Source organism: Chaetodon trifascialis, chromosome 12 (assembly GCF_039877785.1).
Source record: "Chaetodon trifascialis isolate fChaTrf1 chromosome 12, fChaTrf1.hap1, whole genome shotgun sequence".
Lineage (NCBI taxonomy): Eukaryota > Metazoa > Chordata > Actinopteri > Chaetodontiformes > Chaetodontidae > Chaetodon > Chaetodon trifascialis.
This window is the reverse complement of record NC_092067.1, coordinates 18,209,162-18,227,365: the sequence shown is the minus strand read 5'-3', so window position 1 is coordinate 18,227,365 and position 18,204 is coordinate 18,209,162. Positions and strand designations below refer to the sequence as shown.

Here is an 18,204-nt window from a genome sequence, read left to right as displayed (position 1 = left end):
TTGTAACTCTCTCTCGTTCAGCATTTCTTCCATCTGTGTTTCTGAAAGAATAAAGAGTGTTCGTGTTCCCAGACTTTACTTTCCACAAGACAAATCCACTACATCCACTGCAGCAGTTGCTGTAAGAAATGGAATCCTTTGTCATTTTAACAAAGTTCAACAACAACTTTGTGAGCGCAGAAAAAAACGACAGCTTGCCTGAAAACTACAAACATGGCAGCACAGGTACCTACATCACTGTAAATCTATAGCTCTGTCCATATGTCCTCTAAACCCATCTTCTTTTACCGTGTTCACTCCTCTCTGTCCTGTTGTTGTTACAGACATGTCTGAACATTCACCCATGAACGTCTGGGGCATATGGGAAATGGTGTTTATTTAAAAACCGCTAAAAATGCAAATATTGGATTGAACAACATTAGACTGCTTGTCAAAAAACTCTCTTCCTATCTGAACATATGAAAAGAACCGCTAGACATACTGGAGGCTGGATTTTTTCTATTAGCATACTTAATGTCAACCTAAGCCTAAAATGACACTGTGAGTCGTGGTTATACTTCATTAAAATGGAGGCGTTTCAGTTGGAAATGTTCTAATATAGATAATTTTTGCTCATTTTGTCGTCTTGAGATGATGTAAGATGAGATGATACAACACATCTGTATCAGAAGCCACGGAGGAAATAACCTGATGTGTGTAATACGGTGCAGGATATCAGGTTGACTGCAGCAGCTTCATCAGATCAGTGTTGAGGCTGTTTCCAGTAAGAGAAGTCGGACGCCTGCTGAGGGCAGGGGGCTCCCGACCCCACCAGAGGAAACCACAGCACGCTGTGCCAAGACAAAGCATCAGTTTAGATGAAAACCACTTTGTCCTGATTTCCAGAATAGCTCTACTTTCAAATATAACAGTCAAACAAAATAAACTTGAGAGGAAGAGTCGGGTGTCTGAATCTGGAGTGTTTACTGTGGCTCTGATGTGCTGCCACTCACCAGATTTTCTCTTATTGGTCACACCAGAGCTATGGCCACCATGGTCAAAGCTTCCTATCCAATATAGCCTCAAACTCAACAACAGCCACCTCCATTCCACCCTGCGTGAAGTTTCTCCCTTTGATTCACAGTGTTCTCAAACCTCCCTTCATAATAAATTAATAGATGTACACATATGAATAGATTTATGTGCATGTCTGTGTTCACAGCAGCTGCTTCATTAGTGTGCAGATGGCTTATAAACCAGTGTGAGCATTCTCTGTCCAATGCTCACCTCTGGTGCAGACACCAACTCTGTGACCTTTAGAGCAGCTAGAGTGAAATGTAATGTTACGTGTTCAGTAGAAGCTTTAAGTGTTTGGTGGAGGTCAAGTAAAAGGCACAGAGGAGAAGCTCATTCCTGCCGGTTGTACATTTGATGGACCAGCTCTCTGAACTGTGTTACACTGCCGTGTCAGAAGAGCCTCGGTCCCAAACTGACAATTAGGGCTGGGCGATATGGCTGAAAACTCAATTGCGATATAAGTGTTTTATATTGGTCGATATCGATAATTATTGCTATTTTTTATGACCTATTTAGAATAAGGACCAGGAGAGAGTACCTCTGCATGGTGGTCTGCTGCTTGTGCGGTGGTGCTGTCGTTGGCGGACGTTGGCGAATATGGCTGCGCTCCAAAGAGTGAGCGTGGCTAAGGTGGTTAAACAAGTTTGTGGTATTATCGGTCTTGGTGAGGACGACAGTCTTGCATAAGTTACAGACTGCATTGGTCTGACTACGGTCCAACTTATAAAATCCCAAAAAACTGCCATACTGGCGAGCTGACTTTCCCTGTTTTATCGACAATTTCGCTCGCTGCAGGACTCACTTTCTTTTTCTCATCTCACTCCTCGCGAAGCATCAAAGACGAGACAACGAGATGGCGCAACCGAACTTGATTATGTCACATGATTGGCGTGTTAGCGTGTCTCTCTCACTGATTAGCGATTACTCCCTATGTTGCTAAGTTACCTGAGAGCGAGTGCCTTTGTTCATGCAACCAACCTCGCTTCGCAACTTCAGGTTTCTTCCGATGAAGAAAAAAAAATTATCGAATGTTTTATCGAACGCATTTTTTATTGATATTGATGACGTGTCTATCGCGAGACATATCGCTATTGTTTTATCGCCCAGCCCTACTGACAATAAGCACAACGTAATTTCTAACGGGTTTGCTTGATCACCAAAGTCAGTGTGATTCATCCTCTCATCTGTGCACAGTTTCATGGTAATGAACCCAATCGTTGGTGGACCTGTGGTGGATCTGTGTATATATAGATAATCTGCTTTATAACACTGTTAGGTGAACGGTCCCTCATTTTTCAAGCATCTGATTCGAACCTGGTTGTGATAAACTGTAATTAGTCCTACCTTTGTGTGGAGCGTGGCTTTGCATTACAGTCTCTCAGTAAAGTAAGTGAAATCAATGCATCAAGGCTTTTGTCTTTGTAATGGGGGCCACAGGGGATCTGCAGGATCTGCAGTACTTGCATAAAGACTGTGGCTCTCGTGGGTGACGTTATCAAGTTTTCCCAAAGTGCGGTACAGCACCTCAGGAGGGTGATGTCAAGTTTAATTTATGTCCTCATTAGACCCAGTGGTGTATTATTACATCTAATGTTGTGTTTACGTACGTGTGTTCAGGTTCATTTATTCAAGCTGTAAGATCTGAGAATCCTCAAGAGTCTCCATGTATGTGCATTTAACTTTGTGCTTTTTATGGCTGAAGATGAAATTACATTTAATTAGGTGACTAGGTGAAGACAAGGGACTGTCAGTACACTGCAGGAGGCTGTTTAAGAGAGTATTCAGATGTGGATATGTTAATGTGTTGTTCCCACACAGGCAGGACAAAACAAAGACTTCATATTTTGTCTCTGTTTTGTCCCCTCTGAGGTCAGATATGTCATCATGATGCCCCTGTCTGAACACTTTTGCTACAAAGACGGCTCATTGACTCTTTCAACACTCACACACACTTTCTGTAAATGCAATGCAGTGAGAAACCATTTAAAGTGTGTGGGTGTGTGAGGTGTTCTGGGAGAACGATGTGACGGGTGCATGATACTGTCAGATGAAAGGTGAGAAGATACTGTCATATATACATTTTAAGTTAAAGATGACACATTTCTTCAATATTTGAAGCAAGATTGCTTTTTTATTTCCGTCTTTTACAGTTTCAAAATAACAAAAGCGGAAAAGTGCCAGAAGCAAAAGTTTGGACACCCTGCATGGTCAGGACTTAGTAACACCCCCTTTGGCAAGTGTGACAGCTTGTAAAGGCTGTTTGTAGCCAGCTAAGAGTCTCTCAGTTCTTGTTTGGTGGATTGTTGCCCACTCTTCCTGCAAAAGGCTTCTTCTGTGAGATTGTTGGGCCGCCTCGCATGCACTGCTCTTTTTAGATTTTGAGGGCCTTCAGTTTGTGCATCTTGAGGTGCACCACTGTGGATTTTGAGGCGCGGTTAGGATCATTATCCTGTTGTAGAAGTCATCATATTTGTGCAGGTCATTACAGTGCACCACCAGTCTGCTAAATCTTCATGAAGGTCTTTTCCAGTCAAACTGAGGTTTTGATTTGCCTTTCTCACAAACCAGCCCTCTCAGAAAATTTTTTTCGTCTTCCAGGCGTCAACTTGACCTCCGCTGTTTCTTTTAACTGCCATTTCTTAATTACATTACAAACTGAGGAAACGGCTGCCTGAAAATGCTTTGCTGTCTTCTTCTAGCCTTTACTCACACTAACAAATTTTGACCCAGGGTTCCACTGTTGTCTTGTGTAGAGATATATATATGACAGACACAAACATGCCAAGGAAGCTGAATGAAACGCACTAAATGCTTTGGTGGCCGGAGTATCACTGTGGAGCGCTGAGGGTTGGTGCTGAATGCGTTTTCAGATTTTACTTATTTAACTTAGATGGCTCCAGATTTCAATCATCAAACATTATCAACACAAGAAAGCATGGTTATATGAAAAGAAGTATTCGGTTTTGTTCACAGTCCTGAAACTCAGGTTATGATTGTCAATAGTATTGATGGATTTAAAATACCCATTAATTCTAAAAGGTCCACAGCGACCGGCTCATCAATCCATCAAGCATACATGGTCAACACCTGTGTGGGTGTGTGTGTGTGTGTGTGTGTGTGTGTGTGTGTGTGTGTGTGTGTGTGTGTGTGTGTGTGTGTGTGTGTGTGTGTGTGTGTCATAGGGGCTGCCTTGTTGAATGGAGCAGTCAGTCACATGTTGGACAAGTCACCTCCCTGTACCTTATGGCTACAGCACACACACACACACACACACACACACACACACACACACACACACACACACTGAAAGACTTGAACAGATGGGAGTCACAGTAGTGGTTGATGGAGGGACTTGTGTGTTTGTGTGTATGTCCCCAAGGGCAGGAGACTCTCTTCTCACCCTCTCTCACACATGCACACAGACACACACACACACACACACACACACACACGCACACACACGCACACACACACCCCTTCTGTCCATTACAGAAATCCACAAACACTAATTACTGCACCACAGGGGTGAGAGAGCATCTTGAATAAGAAATGTGTGTGTATGAGTGTGTGCGTGTTTGTGTGTTTGTGTCTTGGCTGATGATAATATAGTGCTGCTGACAGGTACAATACTAAGAAACCCTTTTCACACATGGAGGATTCAACGGTCCTGGCTTGGTTTTTGCCGTTCGCACAATTGCGCTCTTTTCACACATGATGACAATGTGATGTTCCGGATAGATTAGTTTCTTCTCACTACGGTGGCAACGCAGCGGGAAAACACCGGTGAGTTGGAAAGTAATGACGCCAACTCAGACGAGCGTTCTCGGTTATCTCCGCAGCCCGCTCCAGTGATGAATTTAAAACGTGCAGGGAAATGGCTGAGTGCTGCCTCAACACCCCGACCAGATATCAAATCTCTGTCTGCACAATGCAGCGATAAACTCTCTGCACAGTTTCATCATTAATTTATGATACAATTCTGTCAGGCTATTTGACACAGCCCCGAACCACCACAACAAAATCAACTAGACATTTCAGAGAAGTTTGGGTTTTTAATAACATACTCACCTGCTGTAAAAGGTAAAGCAGTTTTCATGGATTCTCGTTCTTCACAAAGTCAAATTGAAGCTAAAAACTTCGACTGTGTTGCGTGTTTCGAATGCAATTTTCCAAGGCAGATTTCCAAGGGATTTTTTTTAACTCTGGTCTGCAACAAAAAGAAAATATTCGAGGTTAAGACAGCTTAAAATATATCTCCGCTACTAAATTGCAGCTGGAATTGGCTTATGCACAGCATTTCATTTACAGGATGCTTTATTTAATGGATTTTATTTCCCTGTGAATAAATGCTAATTAAATGTTACATTAATTGCACAGCTGTCTTAAGAACATGGCACAAGATGCACTATATTTATACAATATTTAAATTAGATATACATATATAATCGTTTATGTGTATATATATACTGCTTGTATACATTCAGATTACACATACAGGCCATTTCAGCCTTGCATGTGCAGTATCTGTTAATGTTTTATGTCCTTCCTTGAGCTGTTGAGGAAGAGTTGCAGGAATGTTACGAGCTCCTGGCAAATTAGTAGAGTGAATTTCACAGTGACTCTGGGTCCTTTTCAGACGCAATGCCAAAAAGTAAACTCGCCAAAGCATTTATGGAGTAAAGTGCATGTGTTACAGGGCCTTTACAGCGCTGTAAAGACACCGAGCAAAGCGCCAGCACGGCCATAGTCACTAAAGTTGCTCAGCGGGTGGAACGAAAATGGGAGAGAAAGAAGTGAGTGAGCGTGACAGAAAAGTTAAGATGAAGAGATAGAGGAGAAAGATGCATACTGCAATTGTATGCTCATAATTATGTTCTAGCACATTTTTGAAGTCATACAAATGTCTTTTCTCCAACGGAAAGTCAAGGTCTAATAGTATCTTGTTTGGATTCTGTTTGAAGTGCTGACACTCCGCCAAGGTTTCAGCACATCTTATACAGCAATTATTCACATTTGAACTAAGAAGAAAAATGTCTGCGTTCACAACCTGAAGTGTACCTTTGGTGCAGTGATACCAGTAGTGATGCACATGAAGTTTTTCTCGCTGGAAAAAAGGAAATCAGAGGCGGCTTTTCTTGCAGTGACAGATCTCTTGTGATGGATTTTGTAACAACACCTTCACTCTTTGATCAGCTATCCACAGGAATAACTAGACTAACACCGCATCAAACAATTGAATTAGCCCATTGTGTAGATTGAGGTGGGATCTTTCTCCTTTTAAAATATAGGCCACCTTCATGCAGCTCGGCCCTCCTGCTCCAGGCTCAGCGAAGAGAGGGACAGCAGCCTGCCTGTGGTTGTAGGTGATGCCCTCTGCGGAGAGAGCTCGGCCACCTCCCTCCTCCGGGCAGCAAGCATCAAACCCAGCAGTTCCTTGATGAGGCCCTCCAGCAGCCTCTGGGAAGTCACCAAAGTCAGTTGGCACTGGAGAGGAGAAACAAAGAGGGAGGATGGAAGAGAGCGAGAGGTGAAAATAACAGGAAAGTGAGAAAAGAGGAGGAGGAGGAGGAAAAGAAGAGGGCGAAGAAGCCCTCCTTCCTCTCCACTTCATCTCATTCCCATTCACCATCCTTCCTCTTCCTTTGATTTCACTCCTGGCATCTTTCATTGGAGCTTTTGTCTCTATATTTTGGAGGAATTGCAGTGTCACCCACCCCTCACTATCAGCAAAATGAGGAAATGTCGTTAGTTAATGGAAACAGGCAAGCTGTGAAATGTCAATACAGAAAATGATACAAACAAACAATATATTTTTGTTTTCAGCCAAAACATAATTGAGTATGAGCTTGTCGCAGCAGCTCCTTTATGGTTGCGTTCAGGCACTGACAGCAAGCACATGCTTAAGCTTAGCGAGAGATCACGGCGCAGCAGCGACTTTATTGACATTTAACTGAAACCACAAACTTGTCCTAATGTTAAACAAAGTGCTTTTCTCGCCTGTGCTTCGTTCAACCACAGAACCCGCCCTCCCTATGTGTGGTACGAAAATGCAGCACTTTCTTCACTCGCTAAAAAAACGTTGCCTGCGAACAGAATCCTGGCGGCAGTGACGTCTTTCACCACAGTGTAATTGGGAAAAGAAATGTGTTGTGCATAAACTTCAGTTTTATGACACAGATTTGCCAGATTGGACCACAGAGTTTGTTTCTCTGCTGTCAGTCTCTCTCTGTGTCTTCCTCTCATCTGCTCTTTGTTTTCTTCTTCTCTTCCTCATCTTCTCCCTCACCTATTTCATCCTTCCTCTTTCTTCTTTTCACACATCTCCCCTGCACCTCCTTTTTTGTGCTATAATCCCCTTAGTTTCCCATAAGGGTGATCTTATTTCCTAAATTTTTGTAAAATGCCCCCATGCACGAAGGTCAGCTCGAAGCACGAAGTCTGATGTGGAAGAGCTTGACAGAGCCCTGACCTGTATCTGCCCCAACACCTGAGGGATGAGTTGGAAGAACGACTGTGGCGTCAGCGCCCCGCATCAGTGTCTGACCTCACTCTTTTGGATGAACGGGAGCAAATCCCTGCAGCCAGGTGTAAAAATCTTGTGAAAAGCCTAAAACCAGAAAAGAGGAGGCTGTTGTGGAAGTATAAGACATGATGGCGAACAATCAAACTGTTTAGACTCAGCCAGTTAATGCGTCTGATGAATCTGGGATCTGTCTGATCTCCAAAAAGCATAAGTTTAAAAGAATCCAAGAAGCATTGAAATCCGATTGCTCAACTTTTGGAGGTCGTTTTGAGACTCACCCTGGCCAGATGTTGATAAGATGTAAACGCATCCCAAGTGTGTTTGTGTTCATTTATGGATTAGCTTTTTAGCTTGTATTGCTAACTGTTAATTGTTGTCACTATACCATTTAATTGCACAAGTTATTCTTGTAGGGCTGCACGGTGGCGCAGCAGGTAGTGCGCGTGCCTCACAGCAAGAAGGTTGCCGGTTCGATCCCCGGGTCAGGCGGGGCCTTTCTGTGTGAAGTTAGTTCTTCCCGTGCATGCGTGGGTTCTCTCCGGGCACTCCGGCTTCCTCCCACAGACCAAAAACATGCTCATTAGGTTAATTGATGACTCTAAATTGTCCGTAGGTGTGAGTGTGAATGTTTGTCTGTCTTTGCATGTGGCCCTGCAATCGGGCGACCGGTTCAGGGTGTACCCCGCCTCTCGCCCATTGTAGCTGGGATAGGCTCCAGCCCCCTGCAACCCCGAAAGGGATAGGCGGTATAGATAATGGATGGATGGAAGTTATTCTTGTGGCATTTTTGGCCACAGCCAAACAGCTCCAGGTACGTTACCACCACCTGCTGGACTAGAGGAAGGCCCATTTGCACGTAGCCCAGGAAAATTTATGATCTGGCCAGCGCAGACGCATACTGTGTCTGTGACTAAAGAACATTCATTACATTGCATCTGGATTTGATCTGGATGGAGCAAGTGACACACTCACATACTTTTGGCCATGTAAATTTTAGTAGTGTCAGGTGACAGTCACAGTAACCGTAGAAGTAGTATTGGTAGTTGAAAATGGCATTTGTTGTGTGTGTGTGTCTGTGTGTGTTTCTTCATATTGCGTCACCACTGATCTCAGAGCAGTCAGCGGAGCCTCTGGCTGTTCTCTTCAGTGCAGCGTCTGGGGAGAATCAGTTTGTCTGAGTGTAAAAAGATAGTGTGTGCATGCGTGTGCGCGTGTATATCTTTGTGTGTGCGTGTGTGTGTTATTGTAAACACCTTCTCTGGGAAGAAACAAAGCTTTCATGCACTCTGTCTTTTGCACGCTGCTGCTTGTTTACCTGGATCTTCTTTAAGATAACCTCCCTTTAAATGCTTGTCTCCTTCAAGATCATGTTCAGTATGTTCAGCGTGTGCCGAACGCTGAGGTGTTTGTTTGGATGCGTGTGGTGGAGAATGTGAATATAGGTGTGATGATGAATACCTGCTTGTATAGGAATGTAGTTTTTATGTCATCCGCAGGTTGAAAACCTGATTATCTTGTCTATTTGATCCTTTTATTGGAAAATCGGTAATATCAAATATGATAAACTTGGTCAATTGATCGGTTGGTGTTGCTGCGTCTCAAGGTTTCATTTCAAGAATACACTTTCGGGTTTACCACTTTAAAGTCAAAGTGTTATTGGAGACACTGGGTCCTTGATTTCAGACAAGGGTCGACAACGACAGCCGGCTTCTCGTTTCTCGTCTGTCATTTCAGGCTAACAGTTTTGTCGCCAGCAGATTGTTGTCAGCTGTAGCTAGTGAGCTAATGAAGCCAGTACTGGCTCAAACAGTTGAGCTGTTTTACGATGACAACCCTGTAAAAGGGGTATTAAATATAGTATGTGAAACAGCTACATATGTGATATTGTGCTAAAAGATTGAGGCTAAAGCTCTATGTCCCCTAAATGCTAAAAAATCCTCACCAGTTGATGATCCATGCAAGTGAAGAAACAGCATTGAGCTAGTTAGCATAATCCTCTGTGGCTGCTGGGCTGTAAGCTTCCCCAAATTCAGTGAAAAGCTGCTAGCATTAGCCTAAACTCTGATAGCATCAGAGTCTGCTTCTACACAGTGGGGAAAAGCCACACAAAGGATGTGCTAGTCATAAACAGCCTTTTTAATAGACTTGTTAACCCCCAAACTATTGTAACCCAGTTAGTTAATGATCTGTTCCTTAGCCTTGGAAGTTGGTACTAAGCAAGTTAGCCAGACATGCAGACATTTGCAGGTCATTTTAGACCTTATAAACATGCTGTTTGTTTAATTCCTTACACTTTTACTGGTGTCTTTGTGGTTTTGAAAAGGTTAAAAGAAAGAAATGCACTACCCTCCACGCTCTGAGCCGACTGTAGCTCTTACTACAGTCCCATGCAGTGTGCACGTGGTGGTATGCAGCTGGAAGCTTGGCAGGCCTGCTGCACATAGTTATGGTCAAGATGTGCTTGGACAGTTGCTGTTTGGTCAATCACTCGTTAATAGAACTTTAACATGAATTGAGCTCAATGCCTTATTTTGATCATTTTCGACAGAAATATGGCATCATGTAAAATATGGGTTTGTGCAGGGTAAATGGGTCAGTGCTTGTCTGTCCTTGACAGGTGATAAGCAAGACACCACAGACTTGATTTTGATGGTTCTGCAGGGAGTCGTGCATCACACCGCTCTGGCATTTTCCAAATTACTGTGTTTGGCCCAAGGTGGGAGCAGCAATTACCTGGCAAACATTTTAATAACCAGTTATATCTCACATACTGCTGGGGGGAATAAAACGAAACTTGGAACACATATCCAACCATCCTAGCTCTCCAAATTTGTCTCCTGGGCCAACAGTTTGCAACATATTGGATTTTCCACTGTTTTGAGTTTCTTTAAAACCAGTTTGCCCCCAGGCTTTTTGTTTCCAAGTAAATTTACTGATCACTGCAGGAGCCACAGCCTCATTTGCACCCTCCTTCAAATGTGGGACACACCAAATTTGAAAATAAAAAGAGTAGACGACAGAAATAGAGTTATACTACATATTTCACACTGTTACATAACAAACTAGAAACTGATTTGTTCCAGATATGTCACAAAGTGCACACTTTCCAGCTCCATAATAGGAAGAATATAATGAACTGTAGTTAACTGTAAATTTACAAAATTGTCACCCCCAAGGTTTGTGAGGTGTAGTTATCCAGCATCATTTCAATACAGTGGCACTACTACTTGACAGCAATGCTTTTAATCCTCTGTGGAGGTGCACTTAATGCTTCTCCATGCAAGATTTTTATGTAAAAATACACCTGTCACCTAACCTTTTATGTTAATCACTATGTGGAGCTGCAGTACGCAAGAACATCCTGTTCTCACAGAGACCCTGTTTTCTGGTGTCGGGTGAGAAAAGTGGCAGATAATCTGCTCACCTGCTCTGCCCGTGGGAAACAGCAAGTTAAAGAAAAATACAAAGGTGTGTAAAGCAGCAGCATGTGAGTGTTTTAATCTGGCGGTTCCTAACCTTTTTGGTTTGCGCTGTGACCGCTAATCACACAGGTTGTGGTGGATATAACAGGCTGCTCAGGGTGGTCTGGGAGTGTTTTTTTCCTTCTCAGATTGTTCCATTTGAAGGACACACTAACATCCCATGTTTCACAAGAAAATGCAAAAAAAGAAGTCATGAAAAACCTTATCTTTTTGGACATCTTATGCCACTCTGATTTATCTCGGGCCCGCGTGTGAGGTCCCTAACCCAAAGTTGGGAACCACTGCTGTAACCAGAGAATGCTGGAGGCCCCAGCAGCGGCAGCACCTCTTCACCATCTTCATCATCTTCACGCTGACCCGACAGCAGGATTAAAGACATCACTTGTAGGATATTTGGTTGATCAGATACGTGAAGAATGATCAAAACTCAGACTTAAATCTCACGTCAGTTTGCCTCAGTATGATATGAACATGTCCTTCACCATAATATGGAACATAAGGACGTTTTTACTACTTTGGTTTGATGCATGTATAAAACTTAAGTGTCTGTATGTGCTTTTCTTGTGTGTTTTTCAGAATATCCCAGCGCTGCCTTGCGGTAAAGCTCTCTACTCCTATGAAGGAAAAGAACCAGGCGATCTCCAATTTTCCAAGGGTGACATCATTATCCTGCGACGCAAGGTGGACGACAACTGGTACCACGGCGAGCTCAACGGCTGTCATGGTTTCTTGCCCGCGAGTTACATCCAGTTGCTGCGTCCGCTTAGCCAAACTCCACCCCAGGGCAAGGCACTGTACGACTTTGAGGTGAAAGATAAGGACCAGGATAAAGACTGTCTGGCCTTCAGCAAGGTAACACACATGCAGACACATGCTGTACACACACACACTCTCCTAAGGATACTGTTTTTATAATGGGATAAATATGATAATATAGAAATACGGACAGGCTGCGTGGATGAATCAGTGGAGAGATTGGAGGGGTGGCTGTGCTCAGAATTTACAAAAGCATTAATACTGTAGTAGAAGAAAACACTTAATGTGTAGCATTAAATCAGGCTGGTTCTTTGCAGGACACTAATAATTTATCACAACTGACTCAACTCTTTAGCCTGGTTCACAGAATTTAAGCCAGAGCAACTTCAAGCAGGGTAAAAAGTACATTTTCTTCTTTGTGCCTCCTCAAAGGCACTTCAGTTTTCACCTTTCACTCCATATTTTGCTTGTGCTCCATTTTCTTTCCGTTTTCTATTTAAAATAATGTGATCAGCTTTCACAATCAAAGCAGGAAGAGTCATCGTATAAAATCTGTTAGCTACCACTGCTAAAAAACTTCTCTCAGACGTAGTCATTTGTGTGATTGTTTGATATTAGACGCCAATGCATGTGTCATTTACTGGTACATTGGTAATATTGTTGCATGAACATGAGCCCCTGCGTCAGCTAAAATACTTTAAGTAGCTAAAATCTTCTTTGTGGTTCAGTCACAGAGGCATCAAATGAGTTGATGACGGTTGCGCGGTGTTTGGAGGAGGTATACGCTCTGAGTACTATGTGGTTTAAGCTGTTTCCAGTTTAAGTTGATACCTTTTTTATTAACTGAATTTGACACTGTTTATTGGTAAAATGAGAGAGATTTCAGATCTGTAAGTCAGTGGGTCAGATATGAGGAATTTCAAGGCTGGAGATAACATACAGTAGCAGCTGCTACCCAAACAAGTGTCCTTACCACTACCAGTCAAGTCTGACCATGAGGATTTGATAGAAGACATTTTAAACATACTATTTTGGAGTGAAGATATTTTTGAGCTGGTATTCAAATTCTTCCATTTTTATGCCAAGAAGCTGGAAGAAAGGTACAGATATTTAAAGAAAAGTCCTTAAAAAAGCACCTAGTCAGGGAGGAAGCTCCATCTCCGTAAGTCCTCTTGGTTGTTAATTATATTCAGCCTGATCATATAGGGAAGGGTCTTGTGTGCCACCATGTCTAACTCGCTGTGAGCTCTGATCACAGTGCGTGTCATCGTCATCACAGGAGAAAAAAAATGGGGAGTGCAAAAAAAAAAAGGCATTTCTGCTCTTTTTGACCAATGTTGCTTTTTAATTAGTCGAGCATCATGCTGCTGCTTGTACTGATGCCTCTCTCTATTGGGATCTGTTCAAATCAGTCACAGTTAGGATTTAGACTAATTATCCTCGGGTCTCACTGTTCGACTCTTTCTGTTCACATGTTAGATTTGGATATGCATTCCATGGGTCCCTCCAGATTGGCCCCAGATAGTTTTACGCTGGACGACAGGAGCGTTTAACATCTCGAAATCATACCCCTTTTTTAAAGTATCACTAAAATTACAGGATGGAGATGAAGACAAGATGGGAGAAGACACTCAGCCCATCAGAAGTGTGTATCCAGGTTGGGCGTAAACAGTCATTTGTATTCTGCGCTCTGTTCTCTTCCTCTTATCATTTTGTTCCTGCTGTTACACAGACTCATTTGTGCTAGGACTGAACGCTCGACACATCCACTCTGTCTCTGCACTCCCAGTGTGTCTGTAGAGTGAGAAAGATTATTAAATTACAGTGTACTGTACACTTCACTCTAGGTGATCACAGCAATGCAAAACGTAGTCATGCTGTGCATACCCTGTCTCAAGCACACCGTGTTTTATACACAGATTAACGGATAATGATGAGATGTTCGTGGTTCGTATGATTTTGCCTTTTCGGGCTAAACTAATAAACAGGTTAAAGATTGAAGACTGCACGAAGCCAAACACTGGTGCAGAAATCCATGCCCCTGTGGTGTGCTGTATGCGCGTTGTCATGAAGAACCAGTGTGTGTGATATTGTTTTCTCAGTGTGAGAGGTAATTACTCAGTATGACTAATACACAGTCATTTTCCAGCATTATCACTTCCGTCCCTAATGGTCTTAGCAAGACCTTCTAATTCATGTGAGGAGACGAGCAACAGAGGGAAAAACACTTTCATGATGAAGTCTGTGGGTGTGTGTGGTGAACAAGGGACATAATATGGTCCACTGAGTGTCTGATGTAATACTGCTGAGCTGTATGTGCAATGTATATATACAGAAGCCTTGTACTACCTTGTAAGTTTTCACTTTACACAGTATTGACGTTGCATCCAGTACAAGACCGAACCTGGAGCCAAACAATGAAGTGCACACTGTGTGTTTCTGATATTGTAAAGCACGACTGTTGGTTGGTGACAGGTTAGCTCGTAGATGCTCGCTCGCTTGGGTTGCTGTACTTAAAGCCACACAGAGTCCCATAGCTCTTTGCAACAACAGGACAGCCTGTGCTGAGGTCACAATACAGCTAAAGCAGATGCATCAGTGTTAACACAAAGCTGTCCCGAGGCTGATATTTTCCTTTTCTCGCACATATCCACCAAACCAAACTCACATTTTTCAAGATTTGATCACACTGCTGCCACAAACCTCTGCAGAATAAGGAAGCATTCAGCAAGAAATCAGGCTTTTTCAAGTAGATCGAACTCATCCTGTACTTAGAACCCTGTACAGGGTTAAGCAGGGACAAGGGGTGTGCCACATTTTATTGTTCATGATAATATTGGTATAGTTTTTCATCATATATGATAATGGCAATATTCCAACTTGCTGAGGTATTGATGTACTGTTATGCACAGCAACAACAAACGTGGCTGACAGTGAAAGAAACATTGCTATCTGCTCCATGATGGAGGAGTTAGCTCCAAAAAGGGGAGTGACTTCAGTTGTGTGGAAGTGCTTTGGTGACTAAAGATGACATGTTCAACAAACCATGGTCATATAAGAAGTGCACAAAGACTGTAAGAGCAATTAGGTGGCGATATTTCACCACCTCAAGCAGAAGCACCCGGTTGAGTACCAGGAGAGCCAAAAAACACTCCTGCGAGGAGAGCTGCTCCGCAGCTAAACCAAGCAGAAAATGTACACTGGCTCAGCATAGGATCACCGAACCTTTGGCTAGTTGTACTCTGTAGTACTTTTGTCGTGTTGTCAAGAGTATAATTAAAGTATTGTGAGATTATTTTAGGGCCATATCTCCCACACCTAGCAGCAACACCTGTCATGAAAAGCAGTTCATTGATTAACATTTGAAATGAAGGCAAGCAGTCGCTGCCTATCAATCTAGAAACTGTCTGGGAAAAGTGTGGTCTGTGTTATTTGTCATTAATGGGCTACAACATGGAAGAACACCTGTGTTTTTTAGGCTTTGGCACTGTTCCCTGGTTTGGCAATCCAACTGAAACACGTGAAAATGATGAGGAAAGTTTTACACAGCTTGTTAAGGTTTCAGTTACAAGCAAGTTCTGATCAATAGCTTGTGTTTTGTGAGTGGTTAAAACACAAAAAATACATTCTTTTATTTATTCATTCATTTGCTTTTAAAACCACACCAGATTTGATCTTTTTTCCAGAGTGACACACGTTTAACTAAACAGCTGTTTGGACACACGTGGCGTACCGACAGTGTGCGTATGTTTGTGCGCCTGTGCGTAGTCTCACTCATTTCCTCTCTGTCCAGGATGAGGTACTGACTGTAATCAGGCGAGTTGACGAGAACTGGGCAGAAGGCATGCTGGGAGACAAGATTGGCATCTTCCCCATTCTCTATGTGGAGGTAAACACACACACACACACACACACACACACACACACACACACACACACACACACGCACACACACGGTGACACAAAACACTCACATATCAAGTTATTAGAGAAAGAGCTGTAAAAGCGACAGCGATGTTGCAGCAGAAGCACCTGTATTACAACATTTTCCCTTATCATACTGCTACTTTTGAGACAAGAGGCAGAAAACATTCTCTTTCTCTGGGTGAAAGTATATCCCGTCGACTTTAACGTCAATCTTTTGTCTCTGTGGGTGTAAACATTCCCACTATGTTGATGATAAACGTGGGATATCAGTGCTGTTTGGCTCCCTCATCATTCACATGAGTGGAAGCTGGCGTATTCAAATTGTCTAGAGAAGAGCGATTTCTCCCTTGTTTCATATATATATTTAGATAACCAGTGTTATGTTGTTACCAAAGGCACTGCTGCTGCTGCGATCCATAACTTTTGCCTTGATACATGGCGAAAACGCAGCTCTTGTCAAAATTGTTTTTCAGTGATAAATGGCATGTAGTATTTATGGTGTATTTGCTGGTGTAGCCTCCATGCCCCCTGAGCTGTGGAGAGGGTGCACTGAGCCTCCTTTTCTTGTAGGTTGTAGCATGTTTTCAGGAGCTCGATCAGTGTCCCCCTTGACTCCTGTCAGCAGGACTTGACGGCTGGGAACATGCAGTTGTTATGCTGCATTCAACTGATCCCACATTCAAGGGAAAGAACGACCCTCAGATTCACCTTTTGTGATGTTGATAATCTGTTATCTGCTATCCCTTACATCATTCTTGGCAATGTGTTTACAGTTGGCCGAAATAGGTTACTCTGTCCTTGCCAGCCTGCTTTTAAAGACCTGCTTTATAAGCTACAACACATATGAGGAGCTAAATAAGCAGTCAGTGGCATGGCTTTGGAACTGCAGTGGACCGATGACATCAGACTTGGAGGCAGCCGTGTACAATATGCTGTACATGTACTTCTTTTTTTGGAATCACCATTGTCTCGTCTACACTAGCCGGAAAAACAGAAAACAAGCAGAGGGTTGTGTGTTTGATGAGTCGAAGGTGAGTAGGTATAGTGTCATCAAGATGCGTGCAAGCAGTGCAGCGATGGTTACAGAGGCGGAGACTGGTTGCATATTCATCAATCCGTGCATGTTAAATGCAGCAAAGGTGGGTTACAACTACAGTAAGCCGTCATGTGTTCATTCTCCGGTGAACATGGTGCTTGCATATTAAGCTGCGTCCAGGTTTCCGTGGCATCTGTGTTTGACCACTTATCTGGAGGAATAAATAATCAGAAAATGAACGTTGCCTGAGAAATGCAAATTGCAGCAGCAGTGCTGTTTGAATCTAGGCTGAGGTGGAGTTTTCCTTAAGGGATTTCCTCTCAGTAAAAGGATAAAACCCCCAACACCCCAAACATTTTACCTTCTTTCATAGTGCCATGCCTGTCAAGAGTGAAATGCAGTTTACTTTAATCCTTGTGCAACTGAAAAAAACATCATGCACAATTTGCTCCGCATTTAAGGCTTTTAAGCCGTGGTAAAAAGCCATTGGTAGAAAGTGGAAGGATGTGTCTTCTTTCTCGCTGTTGTTAAGGCTTCTCTTCTCTCACCGTCACCGCAAATTTGCGAATGCACTGATTCTCTCGTGGCCCATCGAAAAACAAATGCTGCAACCTTCAAAACTAACAAGAGGTTCACTCAAACTCTGTGTGCTTGTGAAGACAATAAGACCGTCATAAGGTCAGATCCAGTGTTTCTGGAGCGTTGTGCGTTCATGCGGAGGGTGGAGGGATGATTCATCCTTTTAAACATTGTATTGCTTCTCATCAGATATTAAGAGGACATATATTCAATAACGCTCAGTTACAAACCAGATCACTGCTCTGCTTAAGTGTTTGTAGGTTTTTTCATCCTCTAATCCGAGGGTGCCCAAACTTTTTCCCTGAGAGGGTCAAAACTGAACCTTAATGGTGGGCTACAGACCAAGAGCAAACATCTGATGTACTGTTATCTTACGGAAAGAAGTTAATAATTAGGGAACCTGAATGATGCAGTATGCAAAACCCATTATATGTATTTTTAGGCCAAATCAAACCTTATAGCGTCCCAACTTTGGCCCGTGGGCCCCAGTTTGGGCAGCACTGCTCTAAACATACTTCCCCTTCAAAACACACAGTTTCATGCTCACTGGACTCACTGACTAGACTTACGCTTACATTTTCTTTAACTTCTGGCACAGTGCAATACATCTTCTTGACTTATAATTCCATTCATGTTGCACACTGCAATTTGCACACTTTAAAAGAGCATGCTCTCTTTACTTCTGTGCTTTTATGCCAGAACTTGTGTTTGACATTTGTTTTTACGCTTTTCGTCTTACTGCGTGCTTCTTTCATGTCCTGCTGCTGTGACATGTGAATTCCCCCCCCCCCCCGGGGATAATGAACTATCTATCTATCTTTCCCTCTCCGGGTTTGCAGCCTGCG

The 18,204-nt window shown here is 42.9% G+C and overlaps 1 protein-coding gene across 2 annotated transcripts in view; it reads left to right on the top strand.

The window, feature by feature from the left end:
- The window catches only part of LOC139340574 (E3 ubiquitin-protein ligase SH3RF3-like), an 88,581-nt gene that overhangs the window by 42,846 nt on the left and 27,531 nt on the right, over window positions 1-18,204 (top strand). For both annotated transcript variants that reach the window (XM_070976484.1, XM_070976483.1), the window contains exons 2-3: window positions 11,638-11,913; window positions 15,611-15,706. In XM_070976484.1, the coding sequence (XP_070832585.1) occupies window positions 11,638-11,913; window positions 15,611-15,706 (372 nt within the window). The remainder of the gene's footprint in view (window positions 1-11,637; window positions 11,914-15,610; window positions 15,707-18,204) is intronic.